The sequence below is a fragment of the Mauremys reevesii genome, linkage group 4 (genome assembly GCF_016161935.1).
Source record: "Mauremys reevesii isolate NIE-2019 linkage group 4, ASM1616193v1, whole genome shotgun sequence".
Lineage (NCBI taxonomy): Eukaryota > Metazoa > Chordata > Testudines > Geoemydidae > Mauremys > Mauremys reevesii.
This window is the reverse complement of record NC_052626.1, coordinates 62,008,340-62,025,390: the sequence shown is the minus strand read 5'-3', so window position 1 is coordinate 62,025,390 and position 17,051 is coordinate 62,008,340. Positions and strand designations below refer to the sequence as shown.

General features: G+C 41.2%; 1 protein-coding gene across 1 annotated transcript in view; it reads left to right on the top strand.

Moving 5' to 3' along the window:
* Positions 1 to 17,051, top strand: part of EHD4 (EH domain containing 4) — a 52,522-nt gene that overhangs the window by 12,285 nt on the left and 23,186 nt on the right. The window contains exons 2-3 of the mRNA XM_039537485.1: positions 1,215 to 1,391; positions 9,440 to 9,537. Coding sequence (XP_039393419.1) covers positions 1,215 to 1,391; positions 9,440 to 9,537 — 275 coding nt within the window. The remainder of the gene's footprint in view (positions 1 to 1,214; positions 1,392 to 9,439; positions 9,538 to 17,051) is intronic.

The window sequence follows — 17,051 nt, the reverse complement described above, 5'->3', positions numbered from 1 at the left end:
AGGTCTAGAGAACATGACCTGAAAGAATTGGGTTTGTTTAGTTTGGAAAAGAGAAGACTGAGAGGGGACATGATAGCAGTTTTCAGGTATCTAAAAGGGTGTCATAAGGAGGAGGAAGAAAACTTGTTCATCTTAGCCTCTAATGATAGAACAAGAAGCAATGGGCTTAAACTGCAGCAAAGACAGTTTAGGTTGGACATTAGGAAAAAGTTCCTAACTGTCAGGGTGGTTAAACACTGGAATAAATTGCCTAGGGAGGTTGCAGAATCTCCATCTCTGGAGATATTTAAGAGTAGGTTAGATAAATGTCTATCAGGGATGGTCTAGACAGTATTTGGTCTTGCCATGAGGGCAGGGGACTGGACTCGATGACCTCTCGAGATCCCTTCCAGCCCTACAATCTCTAGCCTGCTTCTTGCTTGCTATCTCTAGTTTGCTTCTTGCTTGCTTATATATACCTGCCCCTGGAAATTTCCACTACATGCATCCGACGAAGTGGGTATTCACCCACGAAAGCTCATGCTCCCAAACGTTTGTTAGTCTATAAAGTGCCACAAGACTCTTTGCTGCTTTTACAATCTATGAATCTATGAACTGGGATTGTTTAGTCTGCAGAAGAGAAGAGTGAGGGGAGATTTGATAGCAGCCTACAACTACCTGAAGGGAGGTTCCAAAGGTGATGGAGGTAGGCTGTTCTCAGTTGGTGACAGATGACAGAATAAGAAGCAATGGTCTCAAGTTGCAGTGGGAGAGGTGTAGGTTTGATATTAGGAAACACTATTTCACTAGGAGGGTGGTGAAGCACTTGAATGGGTTACCTAGGGAATAGTGGTGGAATCTCCATCCTTAGAGGTTTTTAAGACCCAGCTTGACAAAGCCCTGGCTGGGATGATTTAGTTGGTGTTGGTCCTGCTTTGAACGGGGGATTGGACTAGATGAGCTCCCGAGGTCTCTTCCAACCTAATATTCTATGATCTGCTTTTTGTGAAAAGTTGGAATTCCAGTTTTACCCTCCGACAACTATTTCTAGCCAAGAAAAATAGTGAAATGCATAAAAAGTTAGTCCCTGATGGTGGTTGGACTGAGGGGGTATATGTCTCTTTAATTTTATTTCTTTAATGTAATTATAAAGAAAATGGCAGTATTTATTTATTTTTTTAAAACCTAAATGCTTGCTCATCTTCCCTTTCCTTTTTATAATTCCCCTTCCCTAGGTACTTATTAGAACAGGACTTTCCAGGCATGAGGATCGGTCCAGAGCCTACCACAGATTCTTTCATTGCTGTGATGTATGGAGATACAGAAGGGAGTACTCCTGGAAATGCTTTGGTTGTGGACCCCAAGAAGCCATTCCGTAAACTCAGCCGCTTTGGAAACGCTTTTTTGAACAGGTAAGGGCAGGCTTATTGCTGGCCTTTTGTTTTTAAGTTTAAAATTCCACCCATCTCACCATCTCTGTGTCATTTACTAAGACTACTCATTTTCTGCTATATTCTTTTCTAACAATACAAATGATGCATATTCAAATGCAGCAACCAGCAATTGGGAATTGTTATAAAAATGTATATCTAAAGATTAAAATACCATATAGTGAATTTTTAAGATGGAGCTGAATGTATAAAATCACAACAGTTGACTGTGAAGGAAGATAACATGCAGTAAACAAACATTATAATGGTGATCCAAACTACACAAAAATATAAATATGATGTATGTTCAGTTACAGGAACTGGACTTGTCATTATGAAAAGTAATTCACAAAAAGCTGCTTAAAGGTCTCTTCAGCCAAACATCTCTTGGGTGTGAGAGTTTCAGCAATACATAACTCTAGAGCAGACTTAGCCCTAGCTGGCCTTCTCTGCCTTAGAAAGTGGAACGTGTAGATTACCACCAACGTAAGTACCAATGGAGCTGTGTGTCCACACCAGCCATGCTGTTTCGGGTACAGGTTGGTTGTAGTTTTGGTCTGCATCCATTATTGTGCTCTTTTACATCGTTGCTTTTATGTTGCCCTCTGGATACCACAGTTCCTGGCACAGCCCTCTAGAGCAGTGGTTTCTGGAGATTTAAAAGACCTCCTAAGAGGGACAACATTTGAAAAATTCCGCATGATTTGTGTGCACTTCCAAGCTGCAAGTGATGAATTTTGACGAGTGGAATAGATGAAGACAGCCCTCAAGGGTTTTGATAAGACAGCGTAGTACTGGGATTTGGGTGGGTTGTTATTATTATTATTATTATTATTATTTATTTTTATTTTGCATAAATGTGGGATTTTTAACTGCTTGTAAGCTTTGCAACCTGGAGCACATAGTACTCCACTGGGGGAATACTGCGCATGAGCAGAATTTGTGTTCCCTGCAGAAAAATGTGACACCCTGATGGGGAAGCAAAGGGAAGCTACAAGATCGGTCATGCAGCCCTCCCCAGCAGTATGTTTCAGGTGCCCAGGGCAGCTGGCAGAAAGGTAAATCACTGTGGGGCAGGAGGCAGGACTGGGGAAGACCCAGCTGGTGGCTCCTACCCTGCTCTGGGCTCAGCTGCTAGTCACAGCTGGGCTGAGGAGGACGGGACTTCCTCTTTTCCTGCATGGCATCCAGGGTCAGGTCAAACCCACTCCCAGATTTCTGCCCGGCTGCAGGAAGCTCTGCAAACTCCCCCCACACACACTTCTTGCACCCATCACTCCTCAGCTGCAGGGGGAGGGATCCCTATACACCCAGACCCCCCTGCTGAACTCTGTCCCCCCACTCCGATATAACCCCCCCGCTGAACCCCAACCACCTTCACCTGGACCTCCCTGCAGAGTCCCATTTCTGTTGCACTCAGAACCCCCAACCAGCCTCTGTGGATCCAGATCCCCCCCGCACCCAGATCCCCCACTGAGCTGCCCACACTCAGATTGCCCCACACAGAATCCTCTCAACCCACACCTGGATCCCCCCACATTAAGCCCCTCCACACCTGAATCTGACCTTGCTGAGCCTGCCAGCCCACCCAGAGGAGCAGGGCCCTGCGGTGTTTCTGGGACAGGCTGGGTCCTTGCGCTGTGTTAGGATTGGGTGCAGCCTCACTGCTGAGTCCGTGTCCCGGGGGGAGCTGCAGAGTGACCTCCCACCTCCACATTCATTTGACAAATAAAATTAGCAGAATTTTAAAATATTGTATGCAGAATTTTAATTTTTTTGGCACAGAATGCCCTCAGGAGTAACATAGACTGTATTTATGTATTGGGTCAAATCCCACAGCCTCTGCTGAGTTAAAACTCTCAGTGACTTCAGTGGACAGAGTAAGCACTTCATGAACCAGCCTTCTTTTGTTTTCCTGCTGTACTAAGTGGTGGTTTGAAGAGGAAGCCAGGACCTGCAAGACAAATTAAGTTAAATTGATTCCCTTCTAACACGAGTGCTTCCTGTTCTGCTGATAAACTCTGTCTTGTGCTTTAGCAGAGCTGTTAGAGTGCAGTTTTTATTCATGGAAGAAAGGTTGTGTCTGCTTGAAGCCAGGCAGGCTATCATTTGCTAAGAAATGAATTTATGTAGATAACTATGTCAGCTCTCTGGGCAGTTGCAGTTAAGCTTTATTTAAAATGTATTTTTGTAGCAAACACTGCTTGCTATTGTGACCAAAGCTCTGGTCAACACTGCATGTTCCCCTATTCTTTCTTCACAAGACAGTGTAGTACTGTGTACTATTCTGTATACCAAGCAATCCAGGAAAGCCATGTATATGAGAAGTATGTAGTAAACAGTACTTATACAATACACTACTGATTAAACAGACACATAATAATAGTGAACATTTGCTGACATAAATAGGACGACCTAGATTCTTTCCTAAATCACCCCATAGCTAACTGTTTCAGCCCCTGAGTTGCCCCAAAGGAAGGCTATGTTCCTGGCTGAAAGGAAAACCTATCGGACATGGTTACTGACTAAATTATTTAAATACATGCACTGCTTTGGTTGTCGTGGCGCAAGATACTCTACTGCGATGGGATTATAAGACAGCAACCTTCGCCTCCCTGACACTTACAAGCTCCCGGTCAGCGTGTCCAAAATTGCTGCAAAAAATTATCATTCATCTGTTATTCTGACCATGTTACTTTTAGCTCCAAATCCCTCAACTGCCTCCACTTACCCTATCAAGTGTCAGCTTCTTAAATTTGCATTCAAGGACTCGCATAACTTCCACCTTCCCTATATCTCAGATCTTGTTACTTATTTTCCCTCCCTCATCTCCTTTAGGTTACTGGTATTGACAATCTTGGTATCTCACTGTATTATTTTTCCATTTCTATCTTTTTCGGCCTTGCTCTGTGCTGATCCTTTTGGTTGGAACTGCCTTCCAATCCCAATACTCCAGGACCCCTTGTGACCTGGGGTGTCTGGGACAGCCCTCACTGAAAATGCCAGTGTCAGGGCAGGCTGCAAAAAGAACAGATTCTCCCAAAACTGGTGGTTAACACTAAAGTCGCAAACAGTGCTCCTGCTCCCCACACTGGTTATCAAGAAGCTGAAAAAAAGAAATCACACATCCCCCTTTATTGCATTCCAGTTCTCTTGCTCCCAGTTGGTGCATCGGTCCAGTAAAGTGAGAAGGTTATTTAAAAGCTTTGCTCACTTATGCAAAATGTTCTTCTGACCCCAAAGGCCAGCCATGTTGCCAGGTCAATACTAGTTTGGATGTTATCCAAAATACTGCGCTGCCAGCCAATCCTTTAGTGTCTAAAACTAATGGTTTATTATAAAGAAAAAAGAAGGAACAAAAAGAGATGTGTTAAATGGTAAAGCAGGTACATACATGCAAGTACTTCAAAGTCCATGTATCAGGTTGTTAGCAGTGTTGGTGTGTTGCTGACTTGAAAGTCCCCCTGGAACACATCCACAGCTTGGATAGGTCATTCAGACCTTTGTTCAGAACTTCAGTTTGTAGAAAAGTTACTCCAGAGGTAAGAAGCAGGAATAAAGACAAAATGGAGAAGATGCAGCCTTTTATATTCTTCTCCCATGTGGCTTGTACTTCCTTTGTCCCAAACACAAGCTTCACAGCACATGGCATGGAAAAGCCTTAGAGTTCTCTGTCCATAGATATATGCCCCTACATGTCTTGCTGACTCATAAGGTGTATCCCCTGGCTCCTTTCCCTGGGTTCATTGTACCGCTGATGATCCTTGATGGACCATCAAACAGGCTAGGCAGTGCTGATGCCAGTCTGTCTGGGGGTGTCACCCAGAAACACAGCACAAGTTTGGAAATACAGATATACTGTACATATCTATAACTCATAACATGTACTTCCTTTGTCCCATACAAACATATAAACACGATTATCGTACTTGACCAATTGTAAACATTTTCGCAGATACTTTACACGGCGTATCTGGTCAGATTCATTGCATTTTATAATATTAATATCAATAACATCACAAAGTGTTCCACATATTCCATACAATGCCACTTTTTTAAGAATTCAGATGATCTTTCTTAAAGACTCGTGTTCCACAAGGCCCACATCAGTCAAGAGGAAATAGTGACTGAGAGTAGTTAGCAAACAAACAAGAATGCAGCAGTACCATCAAGAGTTGTGCATAATGAACCTAACTGGCCACATTATTATTATACTTTTTATTCCTCCTTACTTTTTGTTGCTCTTGATAGTAGTTGACATGTCTAAAACTAAATTATAAGTTCCTAGGTGCAGCGACAGTATCTCTTTTTTTGTTCTGTTAAAAAATAAAAAATAAAACCTAGTTAGCATGCCCTTAGGTGCTGATGAAGTACTCAAGATTGAAAATTGCTACAAGGTTACAGAAAAAATTGTATGATATTAGTCTGCATTTGAGAAATAGCATGTGATTACGTTATTAAAAGGCTATGTGGTAATGCGTACAGTATACACCAGAAGGTAGGGTTAAGGATGTAAGTGCAACCTTAATTGGCTTTTTAAAAAAAATAAAAGAGGTTTTGATTGCTTATTTGAGCAGCCTTGATGTTCTCAGCATAGTTTTACGTATGGGTTATTCAATAAAATTGAATGTAGGTTTCTGACAGTAAAGCAAAACTTAGTTTTCAGTTTCAGATACTGCAACTGCTTTTTAGGCAGACTTTCTAAAATTGTTGCAATCCAAAATAATTATAAATTTGGGCTCACTTCTGATTTCTAGACCAATGTACATCAGCTTCAGTTTTCACTTATGTTCTTGCCAAGGACCACTGCTCTACTTGTAGACAAAGGAGATGCATTCAAATCAGGAATGGCATGAAATGGAAGATGGTATATGTTGGTAAATTGATCTTTGTAGCATGGCACTTATTTGCTCCTTCTTGATTTATTATCTTTTGAGAGGGTTAGCAAGTGTGCTGGAAACAGACAAGTCATCTAGGCTAGATTCTTTCTGCAATATACCCAAGGTTTCTTGTTGATTCCATTCTGATGAAGACGTCTCACTTTTACACTTGCAGTGATACTCTGATATCACTGCTTGTACTTGTGTTTCTGTATTTGCATGTTTAATTTCAAATGTGGAAAATATGGAATGAAAATCCTATGTATGGTGCTAATGGGGAGGAAAGTTTCATTGTTGTACTTATGGCACTACAACACTGTTTTACAACATCTTTGTAACCCTGTTTTTTGGTGCATGTCTGTTTGCTTCTGGACAGTTAAGTACAATAGCAAGGTGTATATGAGACAAATGTGCTTTGAGAGTTATCTCAGAACTAGGATTTATTGCATTTCAGGTCCATAGCAGAGCTTTTTCTTAAAATTGTCATAAAAAGCAGTTTAAACTGATCATGCTGATATAGTTACATTTACAGTTTGAAACTTTTATATGAAATATTAGACTGACCTACCCTTTGTGGAAATATTTTTGTAACCTGGCTCCACTTTGCTTTCAGGTCATAGGCTAATCTAGAAACTGCAGCCAGCCATTTCTAACTTCAATTTGTACTCCTGTTTATCACTCCTTTTCTAGCTTGTCCTCTTCTGTATCCTATTAATGCTTCTTGTGTGATCTGCAGTGTTATCCCCACATCTAACTATAGCTCTTGTTTTGCCTGTACAACCTGTCACTGCTGTTACGTCATTTGGCTTGTGGAGAAATTTGAACATTGTAGCATTGTTCAGCTGAAATAAAGGTTCTTTTTTCTCATAAGATGGATGCTGAAATTTCTAGTTGATACTAAACAGCCACCAGGCTTTCTACATAAAGATGAGATGGTGTGCAAGTGCGTGGATTAAGAAAAAATTCAGTCTCTACAATATATTTCTAATAAAAGAAGGTGTTTTCACCTTGTATATATTGGCCATTGCTCTCCTTTTGTCCTCTTGATCATCTAGTTTATATTCTAGGGGTCAAGTCTTGCATCTGATGTATGTTTACATTTTTGTATTTCCTTGACTGTTGATGCCTGTATAGTGTTGTTCCTCAGAATCTGGCCAGTTTTGTGCTTTTTAGTGCATTGTTTCCTTTATTATCTCTGCTGTTGGGAAGTGAAGGGCAAAGTTTTTTTTTTTAATAGCAGCGTCTCACTGACCTTTCAAAAGCAGCACAAACTTGCAAAACCTTTACTTAGATAAGGCTACTTTGATGTTTGCAGAATTTGCTATATTTAGTACTCCTTTGTATTCTCTGTAGTAATTATAGGAGATACTGAGATAATGTTGTTTACTTAACGTGTGCTATTGAAAAGTCTAGGTGGTTGTGTCTCTCTGAATCAGAAGGGATGACAGACAGATACAGAGTTTGATTTCCTGAGCGATGCCTTTTAATGGATAAAAGCAAGGAGTTTCTCTGTGCATTTTCTCCAATATCATTACTTCTAAAAGTCACCTGGAAAATAAGACAAGGCTTGAGTTTTGTTGATAGCTTCTAACTTGGGTCCCTCCAATTCTCCTGGATCTTCTAGATCGTCTATCTTAGAAGCAGGATCATATTCTCCATCTGGACTTGAGATTTCTGCAGTTGGCTGCCTGAACCATACTATACTAACACATTTTGACTTTGACTGCGGTATGTTTTGTTAGAGAGCCATGAATTCTACACAGTACAGTACAAAACATCTTTCTTTAGACCGCTCAGAAGAAAATTGTTTTAGCATCTGCCTCTATGCTGGACTATTTACTATCATAGGCCAGTTTGGTCTTTAAGTATGAGGTTCATTATTTGGCTATATCAGTTCATATATCTATTCAAAGATCTTTCTTCTTCAGACATCTACTGTCTGAAGCACCACTTTCTTGGGACTTGCCAAGTTGAGGGCACTACCGTTTGAATTTTGGGAGCATGGCCACTGTGCTGTCTCTGAAGACCCTGTTACTGATATAATTAATGTCAGCCATGAGAGTCAGTGAGATCCAAAACCTATTGGCTGACTCTCCTTACAGTGTTCCATAAGGATAAGATGTTCCTACTCACCTGCTAAATTTCTGCCTAAAGCTCTGAAGGTGATTTTTTTTCTCCATTTGAAATAATTAGCCTGTCTGTATTTTATTCCCCTATATTACACATTTTACCAGAGGGGGGATAGGCTTCACTGTCCACTTGTTGATAGGGCCCTGAGCTGCTACCTAAATAAGGCAAGTCTTGTGCAAGTCTCCTAGGCTATTAATGACATACAGGGATAGCTTTTCCCTTTAGATTTATCAGCACTTGGAAAGTGTCAAAGTGGCTCATATTTTATATACAAGCCCGTTATGAACTTGCAGATGATATAGTACCCAAAGGCCTTAAACTATATTTTTCCAGGTCAGAAGAACTCTGCCTGAGCACTTTCTATCACTGTGATGTGTAAGGCTGGTCTTTGGAGTTCTTTGTGTGTGTTTAAGCAGGACTACTCTCCTGATTTGACAGTTTATTACAATTCTGATATCTCTGTAGCTTTCTACCTGCCTGCTTCAGATTTTTAGAGTCTCTGGGATTTTTACTAAATGGAAAGGAACTGAGGCCATAGCTGTATGTATGCAGTAACTTTCCACCCGGCATTTGGTTTCTTGCCATGGCAAGTGTGTGACCCATTGTTGCCATCCCTAACAATTTTATCAAATGTTTCATTATCCTTGGTATTTTTAGTACAGCCTCAGCTCCTGGAGGCAAGTAGTTACATGAGAATCTGTTTTTTTTTTTTGTTTTTTTGTTTTTAAATGAAAGTTTCTGGCTCTAATTGTTGCAGAAAAAAGCCTGAAAATGTGAATGGAGTGTACCTTAGGGGCTCAGAAACTCGAAGGCAAATTAAAGGAACACCAAAAATATTATTTTTTAAAATCTCATGATTGAACATTTGTGGTAGGCAATACAGTGACCCCAGTGTTCACTGCTTTACAAAGAGGTTCACCTTTGTTTAAGAGTACATGGACTCAAGAGTGGGGATTTTTACAGGCAATCTAACCAAGAACTAGAGCTGCTGTAAATAACGTCTTTCCTCCTTCCCTGTAGGTTCATGTGTGCTCAGTTACCTAATGAGGTTCTGAAGAGCATCAGCATCATTGATAGTCCCGGCATTCTTTCAGGAGAGAAACAGCGCATCAGTAGAGGTGAGCTGAAGCAGTCAAAGTAACTAACACCTCTAGTGACCTGTTCTGCTGTACTGGGAAATTGGTCCCGCTAATCTATCTTAAGGGCCTGCTCCAGTGGCTTGGAAATGGTGCAGTTCCACTGTGATGTGGGAGACCTGTGTGTAAATTGTCTCTTTTTGGGTCTCTGTGCTGAACAAATGTTACAAAGTCTGTTGCAATCAATGTTTTGAGGTTAGCTGTAGAGATTGGGATCAATGTTCCATTCATGTTGAGTGGTGCAGGGGCTTTTATTATTGTGCTGAAATGCACCAAAGCACTTTAATTAAACAAAAACAAAAAACGTATTGAATTTTCAGAGACAATCAAACACAATCCCTCAGTGTATATAAAACTAAAGAAACAACCAATAAGAAACTTCAAGTACACCTCTACCCCGATATAACACCACCTGATATAACACAAATTCAGATATAATGTGGTAAAGCAGTGCTCCAGGGGGCGGGGCTGCACACTCTGGCGGATCAAATCAAGTTCGATATAACGCGGTTTCACCTATAACTCAGTAAGATTTTTTTGGCTCCCGAGGACAGCGTTATATCGAGGTAGAGGTGTAGTTTAACATCACACTGAATATTTGCAAAAATTGACACAGTCTCTATTGAGCATGCAAACCACAACTCTTTTCAAAGGCTTATAACTTGCCCAAATTTGGGTGGATTTTCAGAAGAATAGTAAATGAGTGTTGTAGTTCCAGAAATTGCTTACATTTAGTAGTGCAAATAATGTAAATTATAAATATGTAGATTATAATTATAGGCGAGGCTGATAGCATTGTTTATTTTTAAGGCTGCCCAACTCTTGCTATTATAACACCGTGTTTTTAGTTGCTTATCACTTTGCCAAACTTTAACTGTTTGAGCTGAAATTTTCCGTGCTTGTTGTCTACCTCAGGCTGAATTATTTTGGAAAATTTCAGCCAAATGATTTAGCCATTTCGGAGACTAAAGCGAGGAAAAGATAGGTTGTTTTGCCCGTGTAAAAAATTTGAGACCTTTTATCTGAAATGCTCTATCACTCCCACGCTTTGGACCAGGCACTTGAAATTTGGCAGGGAGGCTGGAATTTGTGTCAGGGATGCCCCTGTGAAATGGCTTTTGCTGCCCCTATGAAAAATCCACCTAAATTTGGCCAGGTTATAAGCCTTTGAAAAATGGCAGTTTGCACATGCTCAATAGATACTTCATTGATTTTTAGCAGCTAAAATCTCTGAAGATTTTTGTTCTCACACCTCTTGCATCTCCTAGTGCTGACCAGACTGAGCATACACCATCCCAGCAGAGTGATTGAGCATGATTCATCCCCTCACAGCTCCTAGAGCTGACTATATGGCGCTTGCACCATCTCCACAGAGCAACTGAGCATATTCCCTCCAGCCCAGGGCTACAGGGTTGAAACCAGACTTTACCAGTAATGACTGCTGTGGGCCTGTGGGGGATAATTCACTGGAGCTGATAGCAGAAAGTATGTCTCCCCTGTCGTCTCAATGTCGCTCCTGTCAGTGCCCAGGCAGCTTGGAAGAAGCCATCTGATTAGAATGTGGAGGGGATGGAACGGAGTAGATTGCAAAAAGGAGTCTGGTGAGACAGGGACCTGAGGTAGGGAAGCTGGAGCTTGTTGGGCAAGAAGACGGAGAGGCAGGGATTGGGCGCTGCAGCGGGGGGAAAAGGTAGGTTAGGCCTGGTTGTGCAAGGAGACTGGTGTTGGGAGCCAGGAAAGGACTGGGAGCTGGTGAGGGAAACAGGAGGGTGGGCCAGGAATCAGATGGCTGGAGGCAGGGAACACTGAGATATGACAAGGAGCTGGGATACGGGGGGATGTAGAGTGACTAGGCCTAGTTGGTAAAGAGACTAGGATTGAGAGACAGGAAAGGAGAGGAGTCTGAGACCTACTGGACAAGAAGACTGGGACTAGGAACCAGTGTGGAGTGGAACAGGCATGAGAGAGGAGAGAAGATAGGTTTGGTGAGGAGTTGGGGTACAGAGGAGACTGAAATTGGATGAGGAGCATGGGGAAGGAGACTAGGAGTGGAAGCCAGTGGGTGGGGAGGGGAGAGACAGATCATATGAGGAGCCAGGAGTGGGGAACTGGGACTGGCTGGGTAGGGAGATTAGGGATGAGGAGTTGGATTGGGAGGGGGAGAACTGGGACTGGTGAGGAGACTGGGACTGGGCTGAGGAGACTGAGCAGTGGGGACTGGGATTGGGTAGGCAAGAAGAATTTGACTTGTACAAGGAGCCCGTGGTGGGAGAAGAGACAGCATTGGGACAGATGAAACCCCATGGCAAAATGTCTTATCCCCTCTCTAATCTAGCGAAGATGAAAACCTACGACTATTATCAGTTACTTCGTTAGTTCAACTGTCAGAGGTCTGCGCAATGAAACTAAAGGTTCCAACTTTGCTCATGACCCATTTGCTGTCAGTATGATGCCACATGATGGAATTTGTTTTTTCAGTTTGCTTTTTTAAAAACCTCAGAAATTACATACAAAAAGCGTACATTAAAAGAATATTAAGGTTGCAAAGTTAAGCACTCAAAAGTTAAGAAATGTCATGTGGAAAAGGTAGCATGTGTTCATGTAATTAAAGACTGCATCACAATGCATATGCACAAGGAGTCTGAATCAAAATTGCACAGGCATTTCCTAAGCTTTTGCAGCCTTATGGTATTTTAATATAGTTTATTTGTGTTTCATACTTATATTTATATTGTACTAAGAAGACTATAACTAGTAAATTCAACTAGCAAATTCACTTGAAATAATCTGCTATTGTTAGTAATAAAAAAATGGAAATGGAGAATGAATGCTGATCTTACAGTAGCTATGAGATGAACTAATAAGTCAATATGGTAGAGGACTGTTGATATTACATCCTGCCAAGTTCCTGTCATCTCTATTCTGACAGAGATTCTCAGCCATATTGACATAATATGGTTTACATTAACAAGAGGCATCTCTGACTCCTATGAAGCCAACATGTCTATTCATCAGCACAAATCGGCTAGTACTGCAAACTCTCAAATGTTGTTTTCAGATATTTTATTATGATATATGCATTGTACTTGAAAGGGAGCAAAACTAAAATTGTACAAAAAATTAAACCATGGCTTTTTAATACAGCTTGTAGGAGATCTGTCTGCTTTTTAAAAACTACTTAAATAACAAAAAAAACCTTCTACAAGTAAGGTGTCACTCCAGTATCTAAATGATATTCTCTTCTGTAACGCATTGTCTCAAAACTATTGTAATATATTTTCTTGACTTATCTGCTAAATCAGTACACTGAGTGTGACTGGAACACACTGCATTTTCACTTCCTGTCCTCTCATAGATGGATTTGCGTGTGTGTGTGTGTGTGTGTATTAAATGTGACCACAGTGCCAGCTGTAAATGGCAGCTCTGAGATACTTTTGCTGTTCATTGAACATAGAGAAGGAAGAACTCCAACATGCAAAGCTCTTTGTGTATTTAAAAATAATGATCTCTTCCTTAATAATATGAATCACATTGTGGTTTCTTGAGGGTAGCCTAATATCTGATAACCATAGAAATGGAAGTATAGTTTCTAGTGCACATGGCACTGACAGAGGAGAAGATAGATTTCTGTTCCTAAATTTTAAATAACTAGGTGCAGAAAATGTTAGCTTTGTGTCATTACATAGGTCAGCTATTTTTTCAGTCTTGTTAGAATATGGTTCTGCTGAACACTATGTAGCTTTAGCCAGTTTAGTAGTTGTGTGAACAGGGCTTTGTTCTACAGCAAACCTCCCATGTCAATTCACCCCAAGATTGGCAGAGCATCTGCTTTTGAACAAGGAATCAAGAATTGGGATTTTGTTGTAGATGCACAGTCCAACAAATTCAGGTGTGTACAAATGAGTAAATAGTCCTGTTACATGCTCATATTTTTATGCAAATACACTGTGCTCACCCACATGTATTTGAAGTACTGAATGTTCAGATGCATGCCCCAGTGTGTAACGTAATGACTGCTCAATCAATGCAAATACAGCTGCTTGTTGGGTCTACTTTTTGTATTGTATTGTCAAACATTTATGTAAACAATGGGTTTTGTGAGGAACAGACCTGTGATTCAGTGCAGTGCAAAGCCTCTCTGAGCTGCTTCTTGAAGGAGTATGAACAATAACCTTATTGTGAAAATAGTTTAACTTAATACATTTTAAACCATATAAACTTGTTACATGATTTTCTAAATCAATTGTGTACTAATGTGAATGGGATTTAAGATTCCAGATTACTCATGAACTTTTGTATCTAAAATGTCTTAACAAACAGAGTCCACCTTGTAGAAAGTGGAGACTGGCCTCTGGCAATGAGAATTAAGTTGTAGTCTCCCATGGCACAACTCCTAACATTTTTTCTCTCCAATAGTGAAAGTTTATTTGGTACACTAGTTGTGTGAGAGTTAAAGCTACTGAGCGTGGTTTTAAGAAACCAAAGAAGCTTGACCCTGGCTTTGTAAGAAAGGTTGTATTTTAAAACCATTAGGAGTTACCCTCTCCACTAGCAAAAGTAAGCCCTGCCCATGCTGATAGCATCTGAGCAAAAAGCAGACGCTGCAATGTAAGCCCAGGTTTAGCAGAACTCGAGTGAGCAGACCCTGGGTTTGTTAACCTAGGGCTTGAGCATCTGCATTCATTTATAATCCTCGGTTAGAACTTCTTGAATCCTGGGTCTCACCCTGGAGCTCCAGCATCTACACTACATTATGTATTATTATTACTTCATTACTAAGTTCTACCCTGATTGCAGGGGACTGGTTAAGATGACGTATTGAGATCCCTTCCAGTCCTACACTTCCATGGTTCTATGCAGGCCCAAATTTAACCACCCTCTTCCTAGCACCCTTCCAAAGTGTGGCCGCTCTAGCCCTTTGTTCATGGTGCAGTGGGGGAAAACTTGACAATCCACCAAACTTGGCTATGTAGATGACAAAGGAGGTTGGCCTGTGGGACTATGGAATACTTAGTGTTGTCGGACTCCCAGAGGACAAGCCCAGTGGGTCTGTGTCTGTACTGCAAAGCAGTAGGGTCCTGGCTTGACTCAGGCTCAGACCCTCCACCCTTGTGAGGTTCTGGGACCCTGGTTGTGAGACCCGGGTTAGTGTGATTTGTGTGTACTCAGAAGAGGGGTAAGGCTTGAGCTTGGGTGTGAGCCCTGGGCCTAGGCTGCATTGTAAACATACCCTTTATTTCTACCATAGTAGGAGCAGGAGGCAGCCAAGCTGCTAAGATCTACAGAGGAGAACTAGCAGTGGACCCTTTAGACAATCTAGGGGTGGAAAGGGGCAGAACTGTGCATCCTCAATACCCAAAGACCAGCAGTGATTGAAGAATATTGCTAGTAGGACAGAAATGCATGTTCTCGTTCACCCTACACCCTCATCCTGTGAATATCAGCTAGCAGTGGCAGAGGAAGGCCATACTGGAGGGCGGGGTTGGGGTGGGGAGGTGCTATCAGAGCAGGTGCTTCTTTATCCCTGGAGCCAAGAGAGACATAGGAACCTGTGATCCCTTCCCCTCTGGTTAATGGGATATATGAAAGAAATCACCTCTGTTGCACGCAGGTAGACCAGCAACACTCATACGAGGGGGGAACAAGGAGGATCACATCACAAGTAGCTGGTTTCTGTTAGCAATAAAACTGCCGTTCTCCTCCTTCAGGTGTGGGAATTGTCCTCTGCTTTCCTGCAACACCTGATTCATTCTTGCAAGTTAGGGGTGTTTGTTCTTGCCCCTTCATTCTTGTTGAAATTATTATTTATGCAGGGCATTACCATGACTCTAATTTAGCCATAAATTCCTCTATTAAATCCAGAGGCTGAATGTATTCATACAATTGCTCTAAACAGGCCTAAAAAGCCTAAATAATAAGTAATTTACCATATCCAAACAGTAACAAAACATTTATAAGCATTTGATCAAGATACCCAGGTGTTCTTAGACCCACGTTGGTCGGCTCCAACTTGATCAGACAGGTATTAGCAAAGAACCCTTTAAGAGTTTACTTTTTTATACCCCTTACAAACAGATGATGTCATTCCTACTTATTGGACCTCCGCTAAGGCCAAATGAAGCAATTTCTTATATAGCCAATTTATTACTGCCCTGGTACCCAATTAAGCGTGTTTTATTTCTCGTATTTCAGCCCAAACCTTAAATAATATGATACTGGTATTTTATCTCACCAACTGCTTCGAACTAAAATTAGATGCCTGTTCATCTTCTATAGGAACTGCCATTTCCTTTTGTTTCTGAGCTGACTGCTGACTTACTTGTATTTAGCAGTTCGCGTTCTGTTTGTGTGGCCTGAAATCTCCCAGCGCATAGTGCTGTTTATTTGGAAGAGTCGCTTTTCTCATTATTTCTAAATTTCATATTTCAATGACCTTTTTTAACTTTCAGTTTCCTTCTACCTTTTCCTTCTTTAAGTGTGGGGGGGGGGGGAGGGAGAGGAGAGAGAGAGAAAACGAACTGGATCCCCCGCCCCCATAAGTAAATTAATTAGATGGGGAAATATTGCACTGGTCTAGGTTGCTAAGTGAAATTTAGTACCATCTGATGGCTAGTCTGAGCCCTCTATCCACTGTCCATATCATACGACTACCATCATTATTGACACTCACATTGGCAGTCACCTGATTGATTCAATGACATTTGTGAAAGAAAAGTTCGGTCACCTTCTGACAACTTGGTGAGCAGCAATCTGCCTCCCTGGTAATATTTTGTGCGTGTGTGTGCATGGTGGGGAAGGAAATCCATTCTTTGCTTTCAGGGCATAGAGTTAAAGGTTTCACTCTTTTTCTATGAAGCAATTGTTGAATGGTTTAACTATTAACTATCAGTTTACATGTGCAAACATAATTGCAAGAAAGACTTGACAAGCATTACTAATTTACTGGGAATAAGTAAAATTATTCCTGTGTTGACTGATTAAAATCCAATGTAGAAACTGTATAATTTAAAATGTAAGATATTAAGCTTTCTTCTGTATTAATAAACCCACCCTGGTGCCTGCCCTTCAGCATGACTACTTACCCATATATTTTATTAAAAGCTTTGGAAAATTTGACTAGTTACTCAAGAAAGAAAGAGCAACCGACAACTTTTGAAAAGGGACAAAAGTTTACATTCCCCTTTCCAAGGTTAGGTTCTGTGCACTTTTCAAAGCTGGCTCTCTTTGAAAACACCATTGTCCTGCCCTTACGAACAAGCAAGATATTCCATAAGCTTTATTATGCATCTAGCCTCTCATTAAACTTGCAGGAGATTTCAAGCAGTATGTGTAAATACATAGCAATATGATGCCTGCGGGACGTGTATATGCTGTGGGCACCTTGCCATACGTGAGAAGGTTCTGTGGTAACACAAGGTGTGATGTTTGCTGAGTTATTTCAGACACATTGTGTATGTTGCCAACAGGATCTGAAAAGAAAATAAGTGGAAGGGAAG